Consider the following 19,176-nt stretch of genomic DNA (forward strand, 5'->3'; position numbering starts at 1 on the left):
CTCTCCCCCCCCCCACCACACCAAACGCCGGCCACTCTCCTCCCCCCCACCACACAAACGCCGGTACTCTCCCCCCACCCCTCCACCACACAAACGCCGGTACTCTCCTCCCCCCCCCCCCCCCCCCACCACACACAAACGCCGGTACTCTCCCCTCCCCCCCACCACACAAACGCCGGTACTCTCCCCCCACCCCCACCCCCACCACCACCCCCACCACACAAACGCCGGTACTCTCCCCCCCCCCCCCACCACACAAACGCCGGTACTCTCCCCCCACCCCCACCACCACCCCCACCACACAAACGCCGGTACTCTCCCACCCCCCACCACACAAACGCCGGTACTCTCCCCCCACCCCTCCACCACACAAACGCCGGTACTCTCCTCCCCCCCCCACCCCCCACACAAACGCCGGTACTCTCCTCCCCCCCCCACCCCCCACACAAACGCCGGTACTCTCCCCCCACCCCCACCACCACCCCCACCACACAAACGCCGGTACTCTCCCACCCCCCACCACACAAACGCCGGTACTCTCCCCCCACCCCTCCACCACACAAACGCCGGTACTCTCCTCCCCCCCCCACCCCCCACACAAACGCCGGTACTCTCCCCCCACCCCCACCCCCACACCACACAAACGCCGGTACTCTCCCACCCCCCACCACACAAACGCCGGTACTCTTCCCACCCCCACCCCCACCACCACCCCCCCCCACACAAACGCCGGTACTCTCCCCTCCCCCCACCACACACCACACAAACGCCGGTACTCTCCCCACCACCACCACCACCACACAAATGCCGGTACTCTCCTCCTCCTCTCCCCCCCCCCCCAAACGCCGGTACTCTCCTCCCCCCCCCCCCCCGCGCCGCACTCGATGTAGGTTACTGAATGGCGTCAACCATCATCAATGGTTGACGCTAGGGCAGCATGGTGGCACAGTGGTTAGCATTGCTGCCTACGGCGCTGAGGACCCGGGTTCGAATCCCGGCTCTGGGTCACTGTCCGTGAGGAGTTTGCACATTCTCCCCGTGTCTGCGTGGGTTTCACCCCCACAACCCAAAAGATGTGCAGGATAGGTGGATTGGCCACACTAAATTGCCCCTTAATTGGAAAAAATAATTGGGTACTCTAAATTTAAAAAAAAAAAAATCAATGGTTGACGCAGTTATAAACCTACTGTGATTTTCGCCAACGTGACCCGTGGCCACGTCGGCGGGACTTCGGCCCATCCGGGCCGGAGATTTCTTGACAGTAAAAATTAAATGACATCCCGCCGGCGCCAGCTGTTCTCCGAGGCTGCCGGCGGGATTTGCACAACGCCGGTTTTTGGCCGTTCGGAAAATTCAAAACCTGGTGGGAGCGGGAATAATGCCGCCGCCGGCCGAGCAGGGTCGGAGAATTTCGCCCATGCTTTCTGATATATCCGTTTTATTTCTACATCTTTCTGTTGTAACTCTGCCAATTTTCCTGAACTAAAAATATCCGCCTCATCCTCCACCTGTTCTTGTTCTTTTTGAACCATCTGATCAAAAATTGTTTCTGATAATTGCACTTCAACATCTTCACTCTTTGATTTCTCCTCTTGTCTTAACCTGTGAATTTGCGACCGGGTTACTACACAATCCGGAGAAATCCCAGGATATTCGTCCTTCAACCCTTCAGTTGTCTGATTTTCCACTGGCTTATCCACCATCGGCGTGGTGTTGCTCCAGCACGATGACACCTCCTCCTGGGCTCAGGTTGCCTCCGCATCACGGGCAATGACACCCACCGAGCAGCGGTACACCCTGATCAAAAAGGAATGCCTGGGCCTGCTTATTGGAATCCTCAAATTCCATGATTATGTGTACGGCCTGCCAATGTTGACCGTCGAAACAGACCACATCATTCACAAGGACCTGAATGACATGACACCCCGGCTGCAGCGCATTCTCCTCCGGCTCAGACGGTATGACTTCGAGCTCGTGTACACACCGGGCAAGGAGCTCATTATTGCGGATGCCTTGTCCCGCTCCGTTACCTTGCCTGCCGACCCCCTGGCATTTGTCCAGCAGATTGAATCACAGGTGCACCTGTGGGCCAGCAACCTCCATGTGCGTCGGATGATAAGGTGATCCGCATTTGTGACGAGACAGCCATAGACCCGCTTCTGCAGCGTGTCATGCGCCACCTCACCCATGGCTGGCAAAAAGGGCAGTGCCCTCAATTCTTTAATGTGAAGGACGACCTGACGGTGGTTGATGGCATCCTTCTCAAGCTGGATCACATCGTCATTCCACGCAGTCTCGAGAGCTTGGTGCTCAGGAAAATGCACGAGGGGCATCTGGGTGTCGCGAAGTGCAGGCGCAGAGCCAGGCAGGCTGTCTACTGGCCTGGGATCAGTCAGAGCATCTCAAACATGGTCCTCAACTGTCCGACCTGTCAATGCTTCCAGCCAGCACAGGGTAAGGAGATGCTTCAGCAGCACGAGATTGTGACCTCCCCAAGGTCTAAGGTGGGCATCGACCTCTTTCACGCCAATGGTCGTGACTATGTGCTCATCATCGATTACTTCTCCAACTACCCAGAAGTTGTGAAGCTCTCGGACCTCCCGTCCAGGAGCGTCATCAAGGCCTGTAAGGGGACGTTCTCCAAGCATGGTATTTTCCTCACTGTCATGAGTGATAATGGTCCTTGCTTCAGCAGCCAAGAGTGGTCAAGATTTGCCCAGCTCTATCAGTTTCATCACCTCACTTCAAGCCCACATTACCCACAGTCCAACGGGAAGGTTGAGAAAGGGTTGCACATAGTGAAGCAGCTCATCATCTGCAAGGCTGCGGATTTTGCTTCTGACGTCAACCTTGCGCTGCTCGCATACAGGGAAACCCCTCTGTCTACCGGCATGTCACCGGCTCAATTCCTGATGAACAGGGACCTGCGGATGACGCTTCCAGCCATACACTTGCCTGATCTGGATCACCTCCCGGTGCTGGAGAAAGTGCAGAAGCTCAGGGACCAGAAAAAGCAGGGCTGTGATGCTCATGCCACTGGCTTTCCTGTGCTATCCCCGGCAGATACGGTCCGGATCCAGCGGCCTGATGGAGGCTGGTCAGCTCCAGCGGTTGTTGTCCGACAGGCTGCTCCCCGGTTGTATGTTGTGTGTATGGCTGATGGCTCTGTTGTGCGACGCAACAGACGGGCCCTGCGCGCAGTTGCCCGCCCGTAACCACATTCTTCGTTGTTTCAATCTGTCATTGTTCCACCTCCTGACACCTCGAATCACGAGGCCACCAGTCCGGCTGCAATCCCGCCCATCAAGGCACCAGCGTCCCCGCCACCACCTCTCTGGCGGTCGACCCAGACCAACCACAAGCCCCAGAGACTGGGCTTATGAACAATTGTTTTGTTTGCTATGTTCTGTTTTTGCACATTAGACACCTGTTCTCACATGTACATACTTTTTTTAACTGTCATCTCATGTAAATATGTTAGTTTTGTAAATGTAAATACCTACACATAGGCTGCAGAAAAACTTTTCAAAGGGGGAGATGTCATAATATGCAGACAGGCACTTAATGAGATACAGACAGGCAGCTAATGAACACAGAGAACAGGACATAACCAATCAGCAGACAGAACACTTGGGGATGGTTTCCCACTATAAAAGGCACAAGGCACTCACACTCCGCCTCTTTCCACCAGGGACATCTACAGAGTGAGTCCAGTGTACATATCACGTAACACATACAGCACATGGAGAAGAGCTCCTCTGGTTCAGTCTAGATAGAGAAATCACATCTAGGTTATCAGAGTGTCAAACTCACAGAGAACTGTGCCAACTGTGTGACAGGTTCAATAAATCAAGTTGTACTAACGTCAAGGTCTGGAGTCTACTTGAGTTATAGCTGCATTCAGTTTCAGCCTGTGTTATCTCAACATGCTGAACATGACAATGCCCATCTGGAGGTTACAGTCCGATGCGGCAACCCGCAATAGCAACACCCATGCAGCGACCAAGGTCGTAACTGAGCAGTGTATTGGCATCCTGAAGTTGCGATTCAGGTGCCTGGACTGCATTGGAAGGGCCCTCCATTATAACGCTGGGGGAGTCTCCCACATTGTGGTGGTCTGCTGCATCCTCCACAACATGAAAATGAAAAATTAAAATCGCTTATTGTCACGAGTAGGCTTCAAATGAAGTTACTGTGAAAACCCCTAATCGCCATATTCCGGCACCTGTTCGGGGAGGCTGTTACGGGAATCGAACCGTGCTGCTGGCCTGCTTGGTCTGCTTGCAAAGCCAGCGATGTAGCCCTGTGCTAAACAGCCCCTCAACATCACACAGCAGAGGGGTGTCGTGCTGAAGGAAGAGGATGAACACCAGGCCTCGTCCAACAAGGAGGATGCAGAGGATGGTCCAGGGCCATTGCACACGGGACGCTCCAGGTTCATCAACTAGGAGGCCTGGCCGATGGTGCAAACATCCCTACATCCCATCGCCCCACATCGGCGAAACCCCCCCCCCCCCCGCTCTGTGATGAGCTCTGGTGCTCCACATTGTTTGACGTCGGACTCCGACCCAGAGTAGCACTTTCCACCATCTGTCTGGGTGATCCCTGCATGCGAACTGGCCATTCCATCACACAGTCCCACCAAACCCTTGGGGTGGCGGGGGGTAGGGTGGGGTACGGGCTGTGTTGGGGGGGGCATTGAGGTCGAGCGGGAGGGGTGGATACCAGGGCAATGTGCGGCGTCCAACCTGGGGGTCCCAGCCCGTGACTACCTTCACCACCCGCCCATCTTCTCTTTCCCCATGCCCCACTCCCCAGTGCCCACTCTGCAGCCAGCCCAGTCTATCCCTCACACCCTTCTGTGAACATCATTAAAAAGTTTGCACCCTAGTCTCTATGGCTATCCTATGTGCTGTACCCATGCCAACTTAACTGGTGTCTACGTCAAGGTGGATCCCCAAGTGGTACATCAGGGATGGAGGCAACATGCTGTGAATCCCGCTGTTCACTGTTTATAGATTTTGGTATGAGGAGTATCAGGGCCTGCCTTTCAGGTGTTATTCAACAGCGGCCTTAAGCACTTGTAATCAAAAGCAACGTTTATTCTACGAATTTAGTTAACATTTTTATAAACACACACAGTAAGCATTTTTATCAACTACAAGCACAAATACCCCACACAGCTACAGTAACCTACTTAGAACCCTTAATGAACACCCCTTAACTGTCCAGCAGTCTGGAAACAGTTTTTAAAATGCAGAGAGTGAGAGACAAGACAAGACTTCTCTGTCTGAATCCAGCATCCAAATGTGAAAGTGGCAGCAAAAAAACTCAGAGCCACAAAACAGCTGCCAGCTCAAAAATGAAAGTAAAACTCAGATCCACAGCCCAGCTCCACCCACACAATGACATCACTGAAGCCATGTGATAAGACAAAACATTTCTTCAAGGTACACTCCCATGACACTATGCTACCTCCCTCTAGGACTGGGGCAGTTCAGCCAGCATCCGGACAATGCTCATGACGCCCTCAGCCAGAACCCGTTGTGACTGGGCCAAGCTGTGGAGCGTCGCTGCAATGGACAGATGGCCCTGGTACATAGCTGCCTGTGACAGTTAAGTTGCCTGCACATTGTGCCCAGGCCTTGAACATCCTGATGCCTTCACCTTAGTGGCTTCCACCGCAGATGCTACCCATGCTGTGTTGCTTTGGTTGCACTCCTCCAACTGCACCTGCAGGTGCTGGATGGTTGCTGACAGCCCCTCATGTAGTCTCTGGCTCTATTTCTGCATCTCCATTATTGATGGAATCGCCCTTTTCAGGAGCCCCATACCCATCTAGATGGAGCTAGTCCCTGGGGGTCGGGCTACCCTCTAACCGTCCACCCCATTGGGGGTTCCCACCTCTACCTGATGTACCGCAGCACATGTGGGCTATGCACCAGTGCCCAACCGAGGTGAATGTCTCTGGGATGGTGGAGCGTGTTGGAGACAGCTGTGACGCAAAGTCGGTGTCATCCCTAGACGGCTGCTGTGGGTGTCTCGGGCTGGCGTTTGGGGGCTTGTGTCACTGTCTGTTGCCTCCACATCGCTGGAATTTGTTGGGGTTAGCGCTGGGGGCAGAAACACCAGGAGGCCCGCCTTGTTGCCAGGTGATCCTGCAAGACACAAAATATGACATATGATTGGATCGTTGAGGTGATGGGTGTGTGGAGGAGGTGTGGCTGTGGTGTGGGGTTGGTGTGGGAGTAGTGTGGTAGTGGTGGTGGTGGAGGTGGGTGGAGGTCATGCCACGCACTCCATAGGAATACCACAACTCAGTGAGGTCTCACTTAGTTGCCCAATGCCGACCTCCGTCTTGGCAACTGTCCTCTCTTTCTGTGCCCACCAATCTGCTCCACAAAGGTGAGGGGCCACGGATCCAGCGGTTCCCCTCCATCTTCTCTCGCTCTGCGGTTCTGTGCTGTCTTCTCCTTGGGGGGTGGGGGAGACAGAGAGTGCACAGTGTTAGGCAGTCAGACGCGGGTAGCACAGGGGATGGGCAGCTGGTGGCCTTTGTGGCCATGGCAGGCAGTATGGGTGCTGTCATGAAGTGCAGAGATGAGCGCGCACACTGCTAGCGGGTGCTGCAAACCGAAACACTCCAGGTATAATGGACCAGCCCAGGACTTCCCTTTTAGATCCTGTGGCAGTGCACGTGATGTCAGTTTGATTGACCTGGCAAGCAGGCAATCTGTGAATCTGAAATTCTGAGCCAAACCCCGCTGTTGCTTACGATTGGTGGTGCCATTCCAAATCTTCAGGAAGAAAGGTGCATCATGTGAAGAGCTCCATTTTGTCCTGAATTCTGTGAGAAGAGATTCAGCCGAGAAGAAGCTGGAAGGCACTCTCGCTCTGCTCTCTCTCTGCAAGGCGATTTAAAAGGCCATTAGTCAGACCTGTGAAAGCACTCCTTTATTCCAATCCTCTGGATAATCTTGATTATACCCTCAGCATGGTCTTTGGAGTTTGATTGCATCTTTGTAATTCCCCCTGTGATTCTGAATGACTCGCTGTTGAGTTAAATTGCCTTATTCCTAAACTATCCATAACTTCCCTGAATAACTTCGACATAAAATTTAATCTCTGATCTGATTCAATTTCGTTTGGTCGTCCAAATCTAGTAAAACATTGGTTAACTCCTCTACAACCCTCTTAGGTGTCCCTGTTAGATGTAATATTTCTTAATGGAATGGCCTCCAGAAATCTAGCTATAATAATCATAATAATAATGTTTATTATTGTCACAAGTAGGCTTATATTAACACTGCAATGAAGTTACTGTGAAAACCTTCTCGTCGCTACATTCTTGCGCCTGTTCGGGTACACTGTGGGAGAATTCAGAATGTCCAATTCACCTAACAAGCACGTCTTTCAGGGCGTGTGGGAGGAAACCAGAGCCCACAGAGGAAACCCACACAGACACGGGGAGAAAGTGCAAACTCCACACAGACAGTGACCCAAGCCAGGAATCGAACCTGGGACTCTGCCGCTGTGAAGCAACAATGCTAACCACCGTATTACCATACCGCTCTATCTAAAACCCTGAATTCGTCACAGCATCCCTTACAAAAATAGAAAAATGAATATAGTTTATAGATGTACTGTATTCGAAAGGAAATCTGTTGGATAATAACACAGTGATCTCTGATTTAAAGGAGCAGTATGTTTTCATCCATGATGCTATCTTGGAAGACTGCCTGCATGATGACACCTCCATCCCAGTCTCTGAATTCAAATCTACTTACGAAAAAATGATCAGAATAGACCCTCAGAGTAACTTCTCACAGATAAACAAAGAATTCGAGGTCAGTGATACCACATTCAGTGCTACATCATTACATGGGAAGCAACACAGTTCCTGCTCAATGGTATATTTTCAATGCACTCACCGTGGAAAGGTGCCCTGCTAGAGTGCTCGATGTTCAACTTAATTCACAATCAGGGGCGGGATTCTCCGACCCCCCGCCGGGACAGAGAATCGCCGGGGGCCAGCATCAATCCCGCCCCGCCGTGTCCCGAATTCTCCGCCACCAGAGATTCGCCAGGGGCGGGAATCGCGCCGCGCCGGTCGACAGGCCCCCCCGGCGATTCTCTGGCCCGTAATGGGCCGAAGTCCTGCCGCTGTCAAGCCTCTCCCGCCGGCGTGGATCAAACCACCTACCTTCCCGGCGCGATCAGGCAGCGCGTGCGGGCTCCGGGGTCCTGTGGGGGCACGGGCCGATCTGGCCCCGGAGGGTGCCCCCATGGTGGCCTGGCCCGCGATCGGGGCCCACCGATCGGCGGGCGGGCCTGTGCCATGGGGCACTCTTTTCCTTCCGCCTTCGCCATAGTCTTCACGATGGCGGAGGCAGAAATGATCCCCTCTCCTGCGCATGCGCGGGGATGATGTCAGCAGCGGCTGACATTCCGGTGCATGCGCGGACTTCCGCCGGCCGGCAACGTCCCTTCGGCCCCGGCTGGCATGGCGCCAAAGGCCATTCCTGCCAGCCGGCGGAGCGCCAACCACTCCGCTGCGGGCCTAGCCCCTCAATGTTAGGGCTTGGCCCCTAAAGGTGCGGAGACATCTGCACCTTTGGGGCAGCCTGACGCCGGAGTGGTTCACAGTGGTCCCCGCTGGGTAGGGGAGAATCCTGGCCCAGATGTCTATCGACTAAGGCATTGCCTGTTGATCTGTGTACTTCATCAACTAAAATAGAGGGCAGTGAGTTCAAGTCTCATTCCGGACTCTTTAACATAAAATCTAACCTGCTGTACGATGCAGTACTAAGATGCGACTTTAAACTGGAATCCATTTGCCCTTGCAAGTAGATATAAAAAGCCCCATGGCACAACAAAGAATGAGGAGAGTCTCCCTATTACAGAGGTCCCTGGGGGGAGCGAGGGGCAGGCCAACCCTGCACTTGGGGTGGGGGTTACCCAGGCAATCTGATGGTGGGAGGCTGCCGTATGGTGGGGGGGGGGGGCTAGGGTTCGGGCCCAATTTGCGATGTGGAGGTGGAAGAAGGATCAGTGCCGACTTGCAAGGTGGTGGCCAGCCGTTGGACCTCGCTATTGTTCCGGCGGGAGAACATAGGGCTGGATTCGCCGATTCTGAGGCTATGTGTGGAGGAAGTGTCTAGTTTTACGACAAATTCAGTCGTAAACAGGGATTCTCCGTCCAATCACGATTACGATATCGGCGTCGGGCAATGGAGAATCCCGCCCATAGTCTCCCAAACGGAGAATCCTGCCGAATATCTTTCTTTCTACTTCTACTGCACTCACAGAAAGAAGGTTTAGAGTATGGGCCTGGGCTTTTCTTCTCAATAAGATGCTGATAACTCAAAGATAGCTCATTGAAACTTGTACCTTTTTTAAAATTTCAGACCCTTGATACATTGACTACCCAGCTGGATGTTGAGGAGTGCAGCATTGCTCTCTTACCTTGCAACCAAGAGAAGAACCATAATATAGACGTCCTCCTGCCTGACAAATGCCCTCCATTCCTCCTGACTGTGGATGGTGAAAGTAACAACATCAAAGCGACTTTGATGAACGTGGGTCCCTGTTTTATTCTTTATTTAATAGTTGTTAAAAATTTTGAAGCAGATTTAATGAATATGAAGGATATGAAGATGCACAGTGATTGAATGAGGGATGAGGGCCTCCAGTTATGTGGAAAAGCTGGGATAGTTCTTGCAGCAGAGAAGGTGAAGGGAAGGTTAAACAGAGAGGTTCAAAATTATCACAGAGTAATGAAAAATAAATTGTTTCCACTATCAAGAGGATCTATACCCAGAGGAAGCAGGTTAACAACCAGAAGAGAGATGAGAAGAATTATTTTGAGTTGTTATGATCTGGGTGCATTGTCTGAATGGCTGGGGGAATCAAATACAATGATAACTTGCAAAACGTGTGATGAATGTAGGAATTTCAGATATATTGGGCGCGATTCTCCGACCCCCACGCCGGGTGGGAGAATTGCGGGAGTGCCGGGCGATTCATGCCACGCCGCCCTGGCATCTGCACGCATTTCCCCCACCCCCCTAAAAACGGCGTGTCGCATTTTGCGACAGGCAGCTCGGAGAATCGCCGCTCCGGTTGAGCGGCGATTCTCCAGCCCGGATGGGCCGAGCGGCCTGCCTAGTCCGACCGTTCACGCCGGCGCCAACCATACCTGGTCGCTGCCAGCGTGAACAGCGTGCGACCGCTGCGTGTGGGGCCTCTGGGGGGCGGAATAAGGATCGAGTACCGGGGGGTGCTCAGGAGGGGTCTGGCCCGCGATCGGTGCCCACCGATCGTCGAGCCGGCATCTCTGAAAGACGCACTCTTTTCCTTCCGCCGCTCTGCAAGATCAATCCATGTCTTGCGGAGCGGCGGAGGGGAAGGCGGCAACCGCGCATGCGCGGGTGACGTTATTTAGGCGCCGCCGGCCGCGTCATTCAGGCAGCGCCGCTTTGACGCAAGCGTCAAGGCCCGGCACATGAGATTGATGCGCCGCCGCTCCTGGCCCCCCTGGGGGTGGGAGAATAGGCGGCCAGGAGCGGCTCCGATGCCGGAGTGAAACACTCCGGTTTTCACTCCGGCGTCGGCACTTTGTCTCCCCTTGAGAGAATCGCGCCCATTGTGTTATATATATTTAGTGCAATTGTGTTAAAAGCCTGGGTAAATGAGTCTATGACTGCTGCAGTGTTTTTTTTAAATCCTGGTTTGCAAGACAGCTATGCCTTTTGAGAGCCAGAGGTGCAATTATAGCATTGCAAAAGTTTGAGCTCATGAATTTTTGGTTATATTAAGAGGGTTCCTTGCAACGTCCGGTGCTCCCACTTCAGGCGGCCTTTTCGGACCTTTTCTCCGCTTGTTGGGCTGATGTTTAGGTGCAAAAAGATGCAGGGGATAACTGGAGAAAGTTAAACTCCACTGGTGGGGCTGGTGGATAGATCCACGGACCAGGGGCGGAATTCCCCAACGCCCCGCCAGGTCGGAGAATCGCCGGCAGGCCGCGCGAATTGCAGCACGCTGCCCCGATACCGGGACGCGTTTCCGCGCAGAGCAGAGAATCGGTGCTACTGGGGTCAGCATAGTCGGCGTGGCACCGGTCGGGGTATGCGGCGACTTTCCACCCCCGGTGGGCGGAATCGCCAGCGGGCCGCGCAAATCGCGCCACGCTGCCCCGATGCCGGGACGCGATTCTCTGCAGAGCGGAGAATCGGCGGTACTAGGGTCAGCGTGGCCGCACGGCGCCGGTCGGGGTATGTGGTGACTTTCTGCCCCGGGCTGGCACAGGCCGGCGCGCCGTTTCTCCGGCCCGTATGGGCCGAGAGGCCGTCACCAAAAAGCCGAGTCCCACCGGCGCCATTCTAACATCCTCTGAGCCGGCGGGACCTCAGCGATAAAGGGTCCGGGGGCGGCCTGTGGGGAGGTGGGAGGGATTCCTTTGGGGGGGGGGGGTGGCACCGTAGTGGCCTGGCCCCCGATCAGGGCCCACCAATCGGCGCATGCGTGGACCCCGCGGTGCCGGGTTCAGGCCGGGATCGGCAGCTGGAGCGGCGTGGGCCGCTCCAGCGCCGTGCTACCCCACTATGAGCCGCAGAATGGTGTCCCAGAATAAAACACTGCCGTTTTTACGCTGGCGCCGGCACTTAGCCACCCGATGGGAGAATCCCGCCCCAGAAGTGGGTCGAGAAGAAGGGAGCAGTTGGAGCAAGAGAATCTTTATGCGCCACAGATCAAGATAGCGGAGGGTAAAGGGTCAGCCCTGCCTGCCCAGTAGTCAACAGAATATCTGGTGCACTTCTTAAACGAGAAGTTCAGCCTGCAGAGGTGGGGAGCCCAGGAAGACCTAGCCAAGATGGTGGAACCATTAAAAGTGGGAAATGACTGTGTGGAACAGAGGCTGGAGTCCAGGGCCAGGCTGTTCGGAAAGTAGAGGAGCCGATGGGGGGAGTAAGAGGAGCAGCTTACCTCGTTGGTGGCCAAAATAAGAATGATGCGGGAAACCCAGAGTGGTTAAAGGAGAAGGTGAAGGGCCTGGAGAATCGCTCCTGGAGATAAAACTCTGAGAATCGTGGGCATCGAGTGAGCGAATGCTGGCTCGTGTGCACCTAAGATGCTGGAAAAGCTGGGGGAAGTGGCCTTTGACATTCCCCTGGAGGTCGACCGGGTGCTGATGAGGAAGCCACAGGTGAACGAGCTGCCAAGGGCGATGGTGTTGTGTCTCCACCAATTCCTGGATAAGAACATATTGAGATGGGCAAAGCAGTCGAGGAGGTGCTCCTGGGAAGGGAACGATCGGGTGTACCATGACCTGGGCACGGACCTAATGAAAAGGAGAGCCGGGTTTAATCGAGTGAAGGCTGCCTTCTTTAAAAAGGGGGTGAAGGTCGGGATATTGTACCCGGCCTGACTCTGGGAGACTTTTAACAGCCGAGAAAAAATTTTCGGGACACTAGAGGAGGCAATGGAGTTTTTGGGAGTCAATGGACTGGCAGGGGTTGGACGACATTCAACCGTAGAGGAAGTGTGAGGAGATCTTTGCTTTTTCTGTTTTTCATTTGTTGGTTATTGGAGAACTTTTCTCCTTTGAGATTTTTTTTGGGACTGGTAGTGGGATATTTGGAGAGTGTCGAGGATGAGTGCACCTTTTTTTCTTCTTCTATTGTTGTTGGTCTTATGGAGAAATGTGCACGGTCGGGAGAGGGTAATCAGTTGGGGTGTAGGAGATTCAGGTGCCTTGGTTGGGTTTGCCAGGCTAGCTGGGTGGGCTCGTTAACTGGAATACAGATGGGGGATGGTGGTTAGTGTAGTAGAGGGGGATGGGGTTGTTTTGCACAGTGTGGGGAGGCGGGGGGGGTGGGGGGGGGGGGCTGTTGCTGGCAAAGGTGTGGTTGCTGTGGTGCAGCCAGAAGTGGTGCGGTGATGGGTGTATCCGAGGGTGAGCTTGGTGAGTCGCATCACACTGACTGGGTGCTGGCCCAGCAAAGGATATGGTTGATCGGCAGGGAATGTAAGAGGGCTAAATGGACCAGTCAAATGGTCGCGTGTGTTCGCGCACTTGAGCAGCTTGAAGGCGGACTTGGTCTTTTTGCAAGAAACACACCTGAAGATCGGGGATCAGACAAGGCTAAGGAAAGGCTGGGTAGGGCAAGCTTTCATTCAGGGTTGGACATGAAGACGAGAGGGGTGGCGGTGCTGTTAAATAAATGGGTGGAGTTTGAGGTGGAGAATATTGTTTCAGATTCGGGAGAGATGTTCGCAATGGTGAGCGGGAAGTTGGAGGAGATGCCGGTGTTCTTGGTTAATGTTTATACTCCAAACTGGGAAGATGTGGAGTTTATGAGGCAGGTGCTGGGGAAGATCCTGGACCTGGACTCGCACCGGTTGATTATAGGGGTGGATTTCACATGGTCATTGAACCAGGTTTGGACCGATTGAGCCAGAAGTCGGAGAGAGTATTGGTGTGGCGAAGGAGCTGAAGGGGTTCATGGGAACCCATTGGACTGGTGGAGGTGATGGAGGGCATGGGGCGATGTAGGCAGGGAAGGCCCCGGGCCCAGATGTGTTCCCTGTAGAATTTTATAAGAAATTTGGGTGGGACCTGGGGCCTCTGCTTGTGAGGGCATATAATGAGGCAAGGGAAAAGGGGGAACATCCCCTACATTATTGCCGCTGTTCACATCCCTAATGTTGAAGAAGGATAAAGATCCGGAGCAGCGTGGTCCTATCATCTGATATCGCTATTAAATGTGGACACTGAGATACTGGCAAAGGTCTTGGACTTGCGAATCGAGGGCTGTGTGCCGGGGGTAATAGGGGAAGATAAGACGGGGTTTGTAAAGGGGAGGAGATAATCAGTGAATGATAGGAGACCACTAAACGTGATAATGATGCCCCTGGAGGGACAGGACGTAGAGGTGGCAGTGGCAATGGACGCAGAAAAGGCTTTTGATCGGGTGAAGTGGGAGTAGCTGTGGGAAATGTGAGTTTGGATTCGGGCAGGGGTTTGTGGACTGGGTCCGATTGTTGTATAGGGCACTAGTAGCAAGCATGCAGATGAATTGGGTGGGCTTGGGGTACTTCGGGCGACACTGTGGGACCAGGCATGGGTGCCCACTCTCCCCATTGCTCTTTGCCTTGGCAATTGAGCCATTGACAATGGTGCTCAGAATATCGAGGGACTGGAAGGGATTGTGGGGGGACGGGGCTTGAGCACAGAGTTTTGTTGTATACAGGTGACCTGCTGCTGTATATTTCAAACCCACTGGGAGGTATTGGGGGAATTATGACTATTCTGGAGGAGATTTGCCGGTTTTCTGGATATAAGCGTTGGACGCGAGGTTTCGTGTTGGCGACAGGCAGGTATTGTGTGGTTCGGGGACCTGTTTGTCGGAGGCAGTTTTGCGAGTTTAGAGGACTTGGAGGAGGAATATGAGCTGCTCAGTGGGAATGGGTTCAGATACTTACAGGTTCGAGAGTTTTTGAGGAAGCAGGGACCACCCTTTCCTGGTTTGCCACTCTTGGGGTTACAGGATAAGATGCTATCGAGGGAAGGAGTGGGTGAGGATAAGGTGCCCGAGATCTATAAGGAGCTAATGGACTGGGAGAGAGCCCCAATAGGGGATGTTATGAGGAAATGGGAGAAGGAGCTGTGGGGGGAGAGGGGGGAGTGGGGGGAGGTGGAGGCCTGGTTGTGGGACGAGGCTCTTAGGAGGATGAATGTATCCTCATCGTGTGCGAAGCTCAGCCTTATCCAACTTATGGTAGTTCATAGGGCGGTGGCTAGGACGAGCAGGTTTTTTGAGGGGGTGGTGAACAGGTGTAGTCAATGCGTGGGGAGGCCTGCGAATCATGCTCACATGTTTCGGGCATGTCTGAAACTGAAGGGGTTCTAGCGGGTTTCACAGACGTAATGTCCATGGTGTTGAGGGTTAAGGTGGTCCCGAGTCCAGAAGTGGCGATATTGGAGTGTCAGAAGAACCAGGAGTCCAGGGAGCGAGGGAAGCCGATGTCCTGGCCTTTACCTCCCTGGTAGCCCAGAGACCGATCTTGCTGGAGTGGAGGGACTGGGAGCCCCCGAACCTGGGGGTGTGGATGAGTGACCAGGTGGAATTCCTAAAGTTGGAGAAAATGAAGTTGGTTTTAAGAGTGTCGATTGATGAGTTTTCCCAGAGGTGGAAGCCATTCATCGACTTCTTCGAGGAGAATTGAGGCGTCAGCAGGGGAAGGGGGGGTGTTAATGAAAAAACATTGTGGTCAGTTTAGTAAGATTATGTAGTCAATGGGAGGAGCCAGGGGTTGAAGCAGTGAGGTGTTCAGGTTCAGTTTTAGTCTATAGCTGGAAGGCAAGCTGAGACGTTTCTGAAGAATTATGACCAGAGATTCTGCATTGTTCTGACAGGGTTCAGGTCTTTCTTTGCAAAATATCTCAAAAGGCATCCCTTCACAGCAAGAATTCTTGAGTGCTAAACTTATTTAAAAGTGGATTGGGAGCTGAGATGGTTTTATTGTTTGAGTGGAAGTAAAGCTAGCAGTTAAGGGTTATTGTGTCACTCTATTGATTTGTTTAAGGGGTAATTGTAAGCTATTTTCTTGTGTGATGTTAAAGATATTTGAAATCTATGTTAATAATAAAGTCTGTTTTAATATACCATATCCTATTTTGTGTGAAATCACTCCTGGGGTGAGGTATCCTTTCCTCACAGTCTTCCAAAATCAAATAAAATGTTGGGGCTTTTTGTCCAGTATCCAACCACTGTTGGCGTCTGGTCCAGGATTATAATAAAGGAAATTGGATAAATACTTGTAAAGGAAATATGTACAGGACTATGAACAAAGAATAGGGGAGTGAGATCGATTGACTATCCCTTTCAAAAAGCTATGATTGACCATTTAGCGGATTCTTGTGATAAACAAAACTTTTACTTCATGATCAGATACATCTTACTTGTAAAATGATAATTTGGTGCATGGTGTGATCAAAGCTTTATGGGATAATCAAAGAAATTACCATGAATTAAAAAGAAGACTTTGGGTTGCACAAAAGGTTCATTTCTGAATATCTTTTGCATTCCATTTCTATTTAGAGCTTCAGGCAAGCAGCAGCTTTTATGGTGACCGAACACCCTCTGCCTAACACCACAGCAGACTTTTGGAGACTCGTGTATGACTACAACTGTACTTCAATCATCATGCTAAACCAACTTAACCAGTCAAATTCCGCTTGGGTAAGTTAGCAATCAAAGGAAAGAAAAACTGCAAATTCGAGCAACAGAAAGAAACACATGTTCATGTTTCAAGCAAGACCCATGATGTTCTGGTGGGTGATATTCGACGCAGGATGATTCTCTTTCAAACACTGTGCATTCCCATCTTGTTTTAGGTCTGACTTTTATGTTGAAATGTGAAATTGTTGCCTAATTTCTAAGAAGCAGTTGAAAGAGGCCAAATAGTGTCCCTCGTTGCCGTAAATGATTCTATGACTCTTGGCGTGAGATTGTAGTCACTCTGTTTAATATGATATTGCAGTCAGTAGGCATGCACAGTGTACGCCTTGCAGACCAGCCAGTTGGGGTGCCAATTTATGTTACAGCCAACTCAGAGTTTCTTTGCCATCTTCAGTGCACTAACCCAGTGCCCATTTCGGCTGCCTTGTGATCTATCTGAAGTCAGAGCTCTCAAATTCGCAGAAACATACCAAGAGAATGATAAATACATTTAAATACATGGAAATTACCATCTTATCCATAAGACCCCAAGATTTAGGAGCAGAGCTCGGCCATTTGGCACATCGTGTCTGCTCCGCCATTTGATCATGGCTGATATGTTTCCCATCCCCGTTCTCCTGCCTTTTCCCATAACCTCTGATCCCGTTTAATCAATAACCTATATATCTCACTCTTGGAGACTTTAGTGACTTGGCCTCCACAACCTTCTGCGGAAATGAGTTCCACAGATTCACCACTGTCTGGCTCAATAAATTCCTCCTCATCTCAGTTTTAAAGGATTGTCCTTTCAGTCTCTGATTCTAGTTTCTCATACTAGTTGAAACATCTTCTCATGTCCACTCTGTATCGGCATCTCAGTATTCTGTAAGTTTCAATGAGATCTCTCCTCATCCTTCTAAACTCCAGCACGTACTGACCCAAAGTCCTCATCTGCTCTTAATATGACCAGCCCTTAATTCCCAGGATCATTTTTGTGAGCGTCCTCTGGGCCCCCTCTAAGGCCAGCATGTCCTTCCTTAGATATGGTGCCCAAAACTGCTCACAATATTCCAACTGGGGTCTGACCAGAGTCTTATCCATCCCTGCTCTTGTATTCTAGCCCTCTCAAAATAAATGGTAACAGTGCATTTGCCCTCCTAACTGCCAACTGAATCTGCATTTTTATTTAAAATATATATTATTCCAAACATAATCAATAACATACACGTCCAACAACTCAATATAAGCATGATTCAAACAGTTTGTCAATTTCCCAACTTTTTCTCTCTAACCTACCTCAACACACCTCTCCCCACGCAACGCATCCCCCTCCCCCCCGACCCACCCACTGACGACAAATAGATCCTCAAACAAGGACAGAAAAAGCCTCTACCATGCATAAGACCCTCTCCTCTGACCGCCTAAGAGGCTGAGACCCCCAGTGCCACTATCAACCTCCAATTCAATAAGATTCGCTGTTGGACAGTCAGGGAGGCGAAGGCCACGACATTGGCCACCCTCCCCTCCAGCAGTTCCAGCAAATTCGAAAGCCCAAAAACCGCCACCAAAGGGCACGGCGATATCCTCATCCCCGCCATCTCTGACAGGGTCTCGAAAACGGTTGCCCAGAAATCGCCCAACTTTGTGCATCCCCAAAACATATGAGCGCGGTTCACCGGTCCCCTCACACATCTTTTGCATACATCCTCAACGTCTGGGAAAAACACACTCTAATGGGCCCGTGTCATATAAGCCCTGTGCACCACCTTTAACTGTATAAGGATCATCCTAATACAGGGCGAGGTTGAATTGATCCAGTGCATTATTTCACTGCAGGCCCAAGCTTAATTGCCAAATCCTCTTCCCATTTCAGCTTCATCCCCTGCCCTGGTGCCTTCTCCTCTCCATCAACCACCTGTAAATACCCCAGTCCACGCTCCACCAGCTCATCCAGTGTTAACTTATCTAACAGTGTGTGCTTTGGCAGCTGAGGGAACGAGGGCAACTCCTTCCATGTAAAGCCCCAGACCTGAAAATACATAAATTATCTCCCCTTGGCAATTCAGGTTTCTCCTGCAATTCCGCTAGCACCCCAAACCTACCCTCTATGAAGAGATTCCTAACCTGCTCTATTCCTTGCCTGTACCAACTCATGTATATTGCCTCCATCCCTCCAGGTATAAACCTGCGGTTTCCACATTGATTCTCGATCAATAACTCCAGAAGAGAGATTGGATGACAATTGAAGGCTTTATTGGACGAGATGTTTTCCCCAGCAGCGCAGGTACAGAATGCAGCTGCTAGGGAGACCCAGGCTCTTATACTCCGCCTTACTGAGTGGAACCAGTAGGCAGGCTTCACCAATGATTCTGCTGTCTCAGGTACCTCCCACACCAATGGTCTTACAGCATCAAACTGGGTACCGTAATACCCCTAATACCGACTACCACATTCACTTCCCGTTAAAAAAAAGAGTCGGGCGGGGGTGGTGGTCTTGCGTTATACAGTGGTAGAGGTTGAGGTTTTGGTAGTACACGGTATACATTAGTACAGTGTTTTGCTTTATTACATGTCGCAACTATTTACAGTATTTGTTTACATTCAAAATGAAGCAATTAGTCGATTGGAGGCCCTGGTCAGCCTCTGTGATCGTCGCAGTTACGGCGGTGATGCAGGCGCCGGCTCGGGCATTCGTGACTCCGGAAGCGTGGCTTCGGCTTCTTCGGCAGCTTCATCTCCCCGAGATGGGACCGGTGGAAGGGCCGATCCACCTGGGAAGGGGGCGGCTGTCGGGTGCGCCAGTGGGAGGGAGGGTGGGGTTGGTGGTGGGGGTGTGGGTGGGGATCCAGCGTGCGCCAGATCCCGTAGGGAGACCGTATCCTGTCGGCCGTCGGGGTACGCACGTCGGCGTATTGAGGGTTAGCGTGAAGGAGGTGGACCCTCTCGACCAATG

At 52.1% G+C, this 19,176-nt stretch overlaps 1 protein-coding gene across 1 annotated transcript in view; it reads left to right on the forward strand.

Annotated features, from left to right (window-relative positions):
- Positions 1-19,176, forward strand: part of LOC119975033 (receptor-type tyrosine-protein phosphatase U-like) — a 1,028,343-nt gene that overhangs the window by 920,993 nt on the left and 88,174 nt on the right. Inside the window, exons 28-30 of the mRNA XM_038814894.1 lie at positions 7,698-7,847; positions 9,408-9,578; positions 16,104-16,244. Of these exons, the coding sequence (XP_038670822.1) occupies positions 7,698-7,847; positions 9,408-9,578; positions 16,104-16,244 (462 nt within the window). The remainder of the gene's footprint in view (positions 1-7,697; positions 7,848-9,407; positions 9,579-16,103; positions 16,245-19,176) is intronic.

This window comes from Scyliorhinus canicula, chromosome 1 (assembly GCF_902713615.1).
Source record: "Scyliorhinus canicula chromosome 1, sScyCan1.1, whole genome shotgun sequence".
In the NCBI taxonomy this organism is placed as follows: domain Eukaryota; kingdom Metazoa; phylum Chordata; class Chondrichthyes; order Carcharhiniformes; family Scyliorhinidae; genus Scyliorhinus; species Scyliorhinus canicula.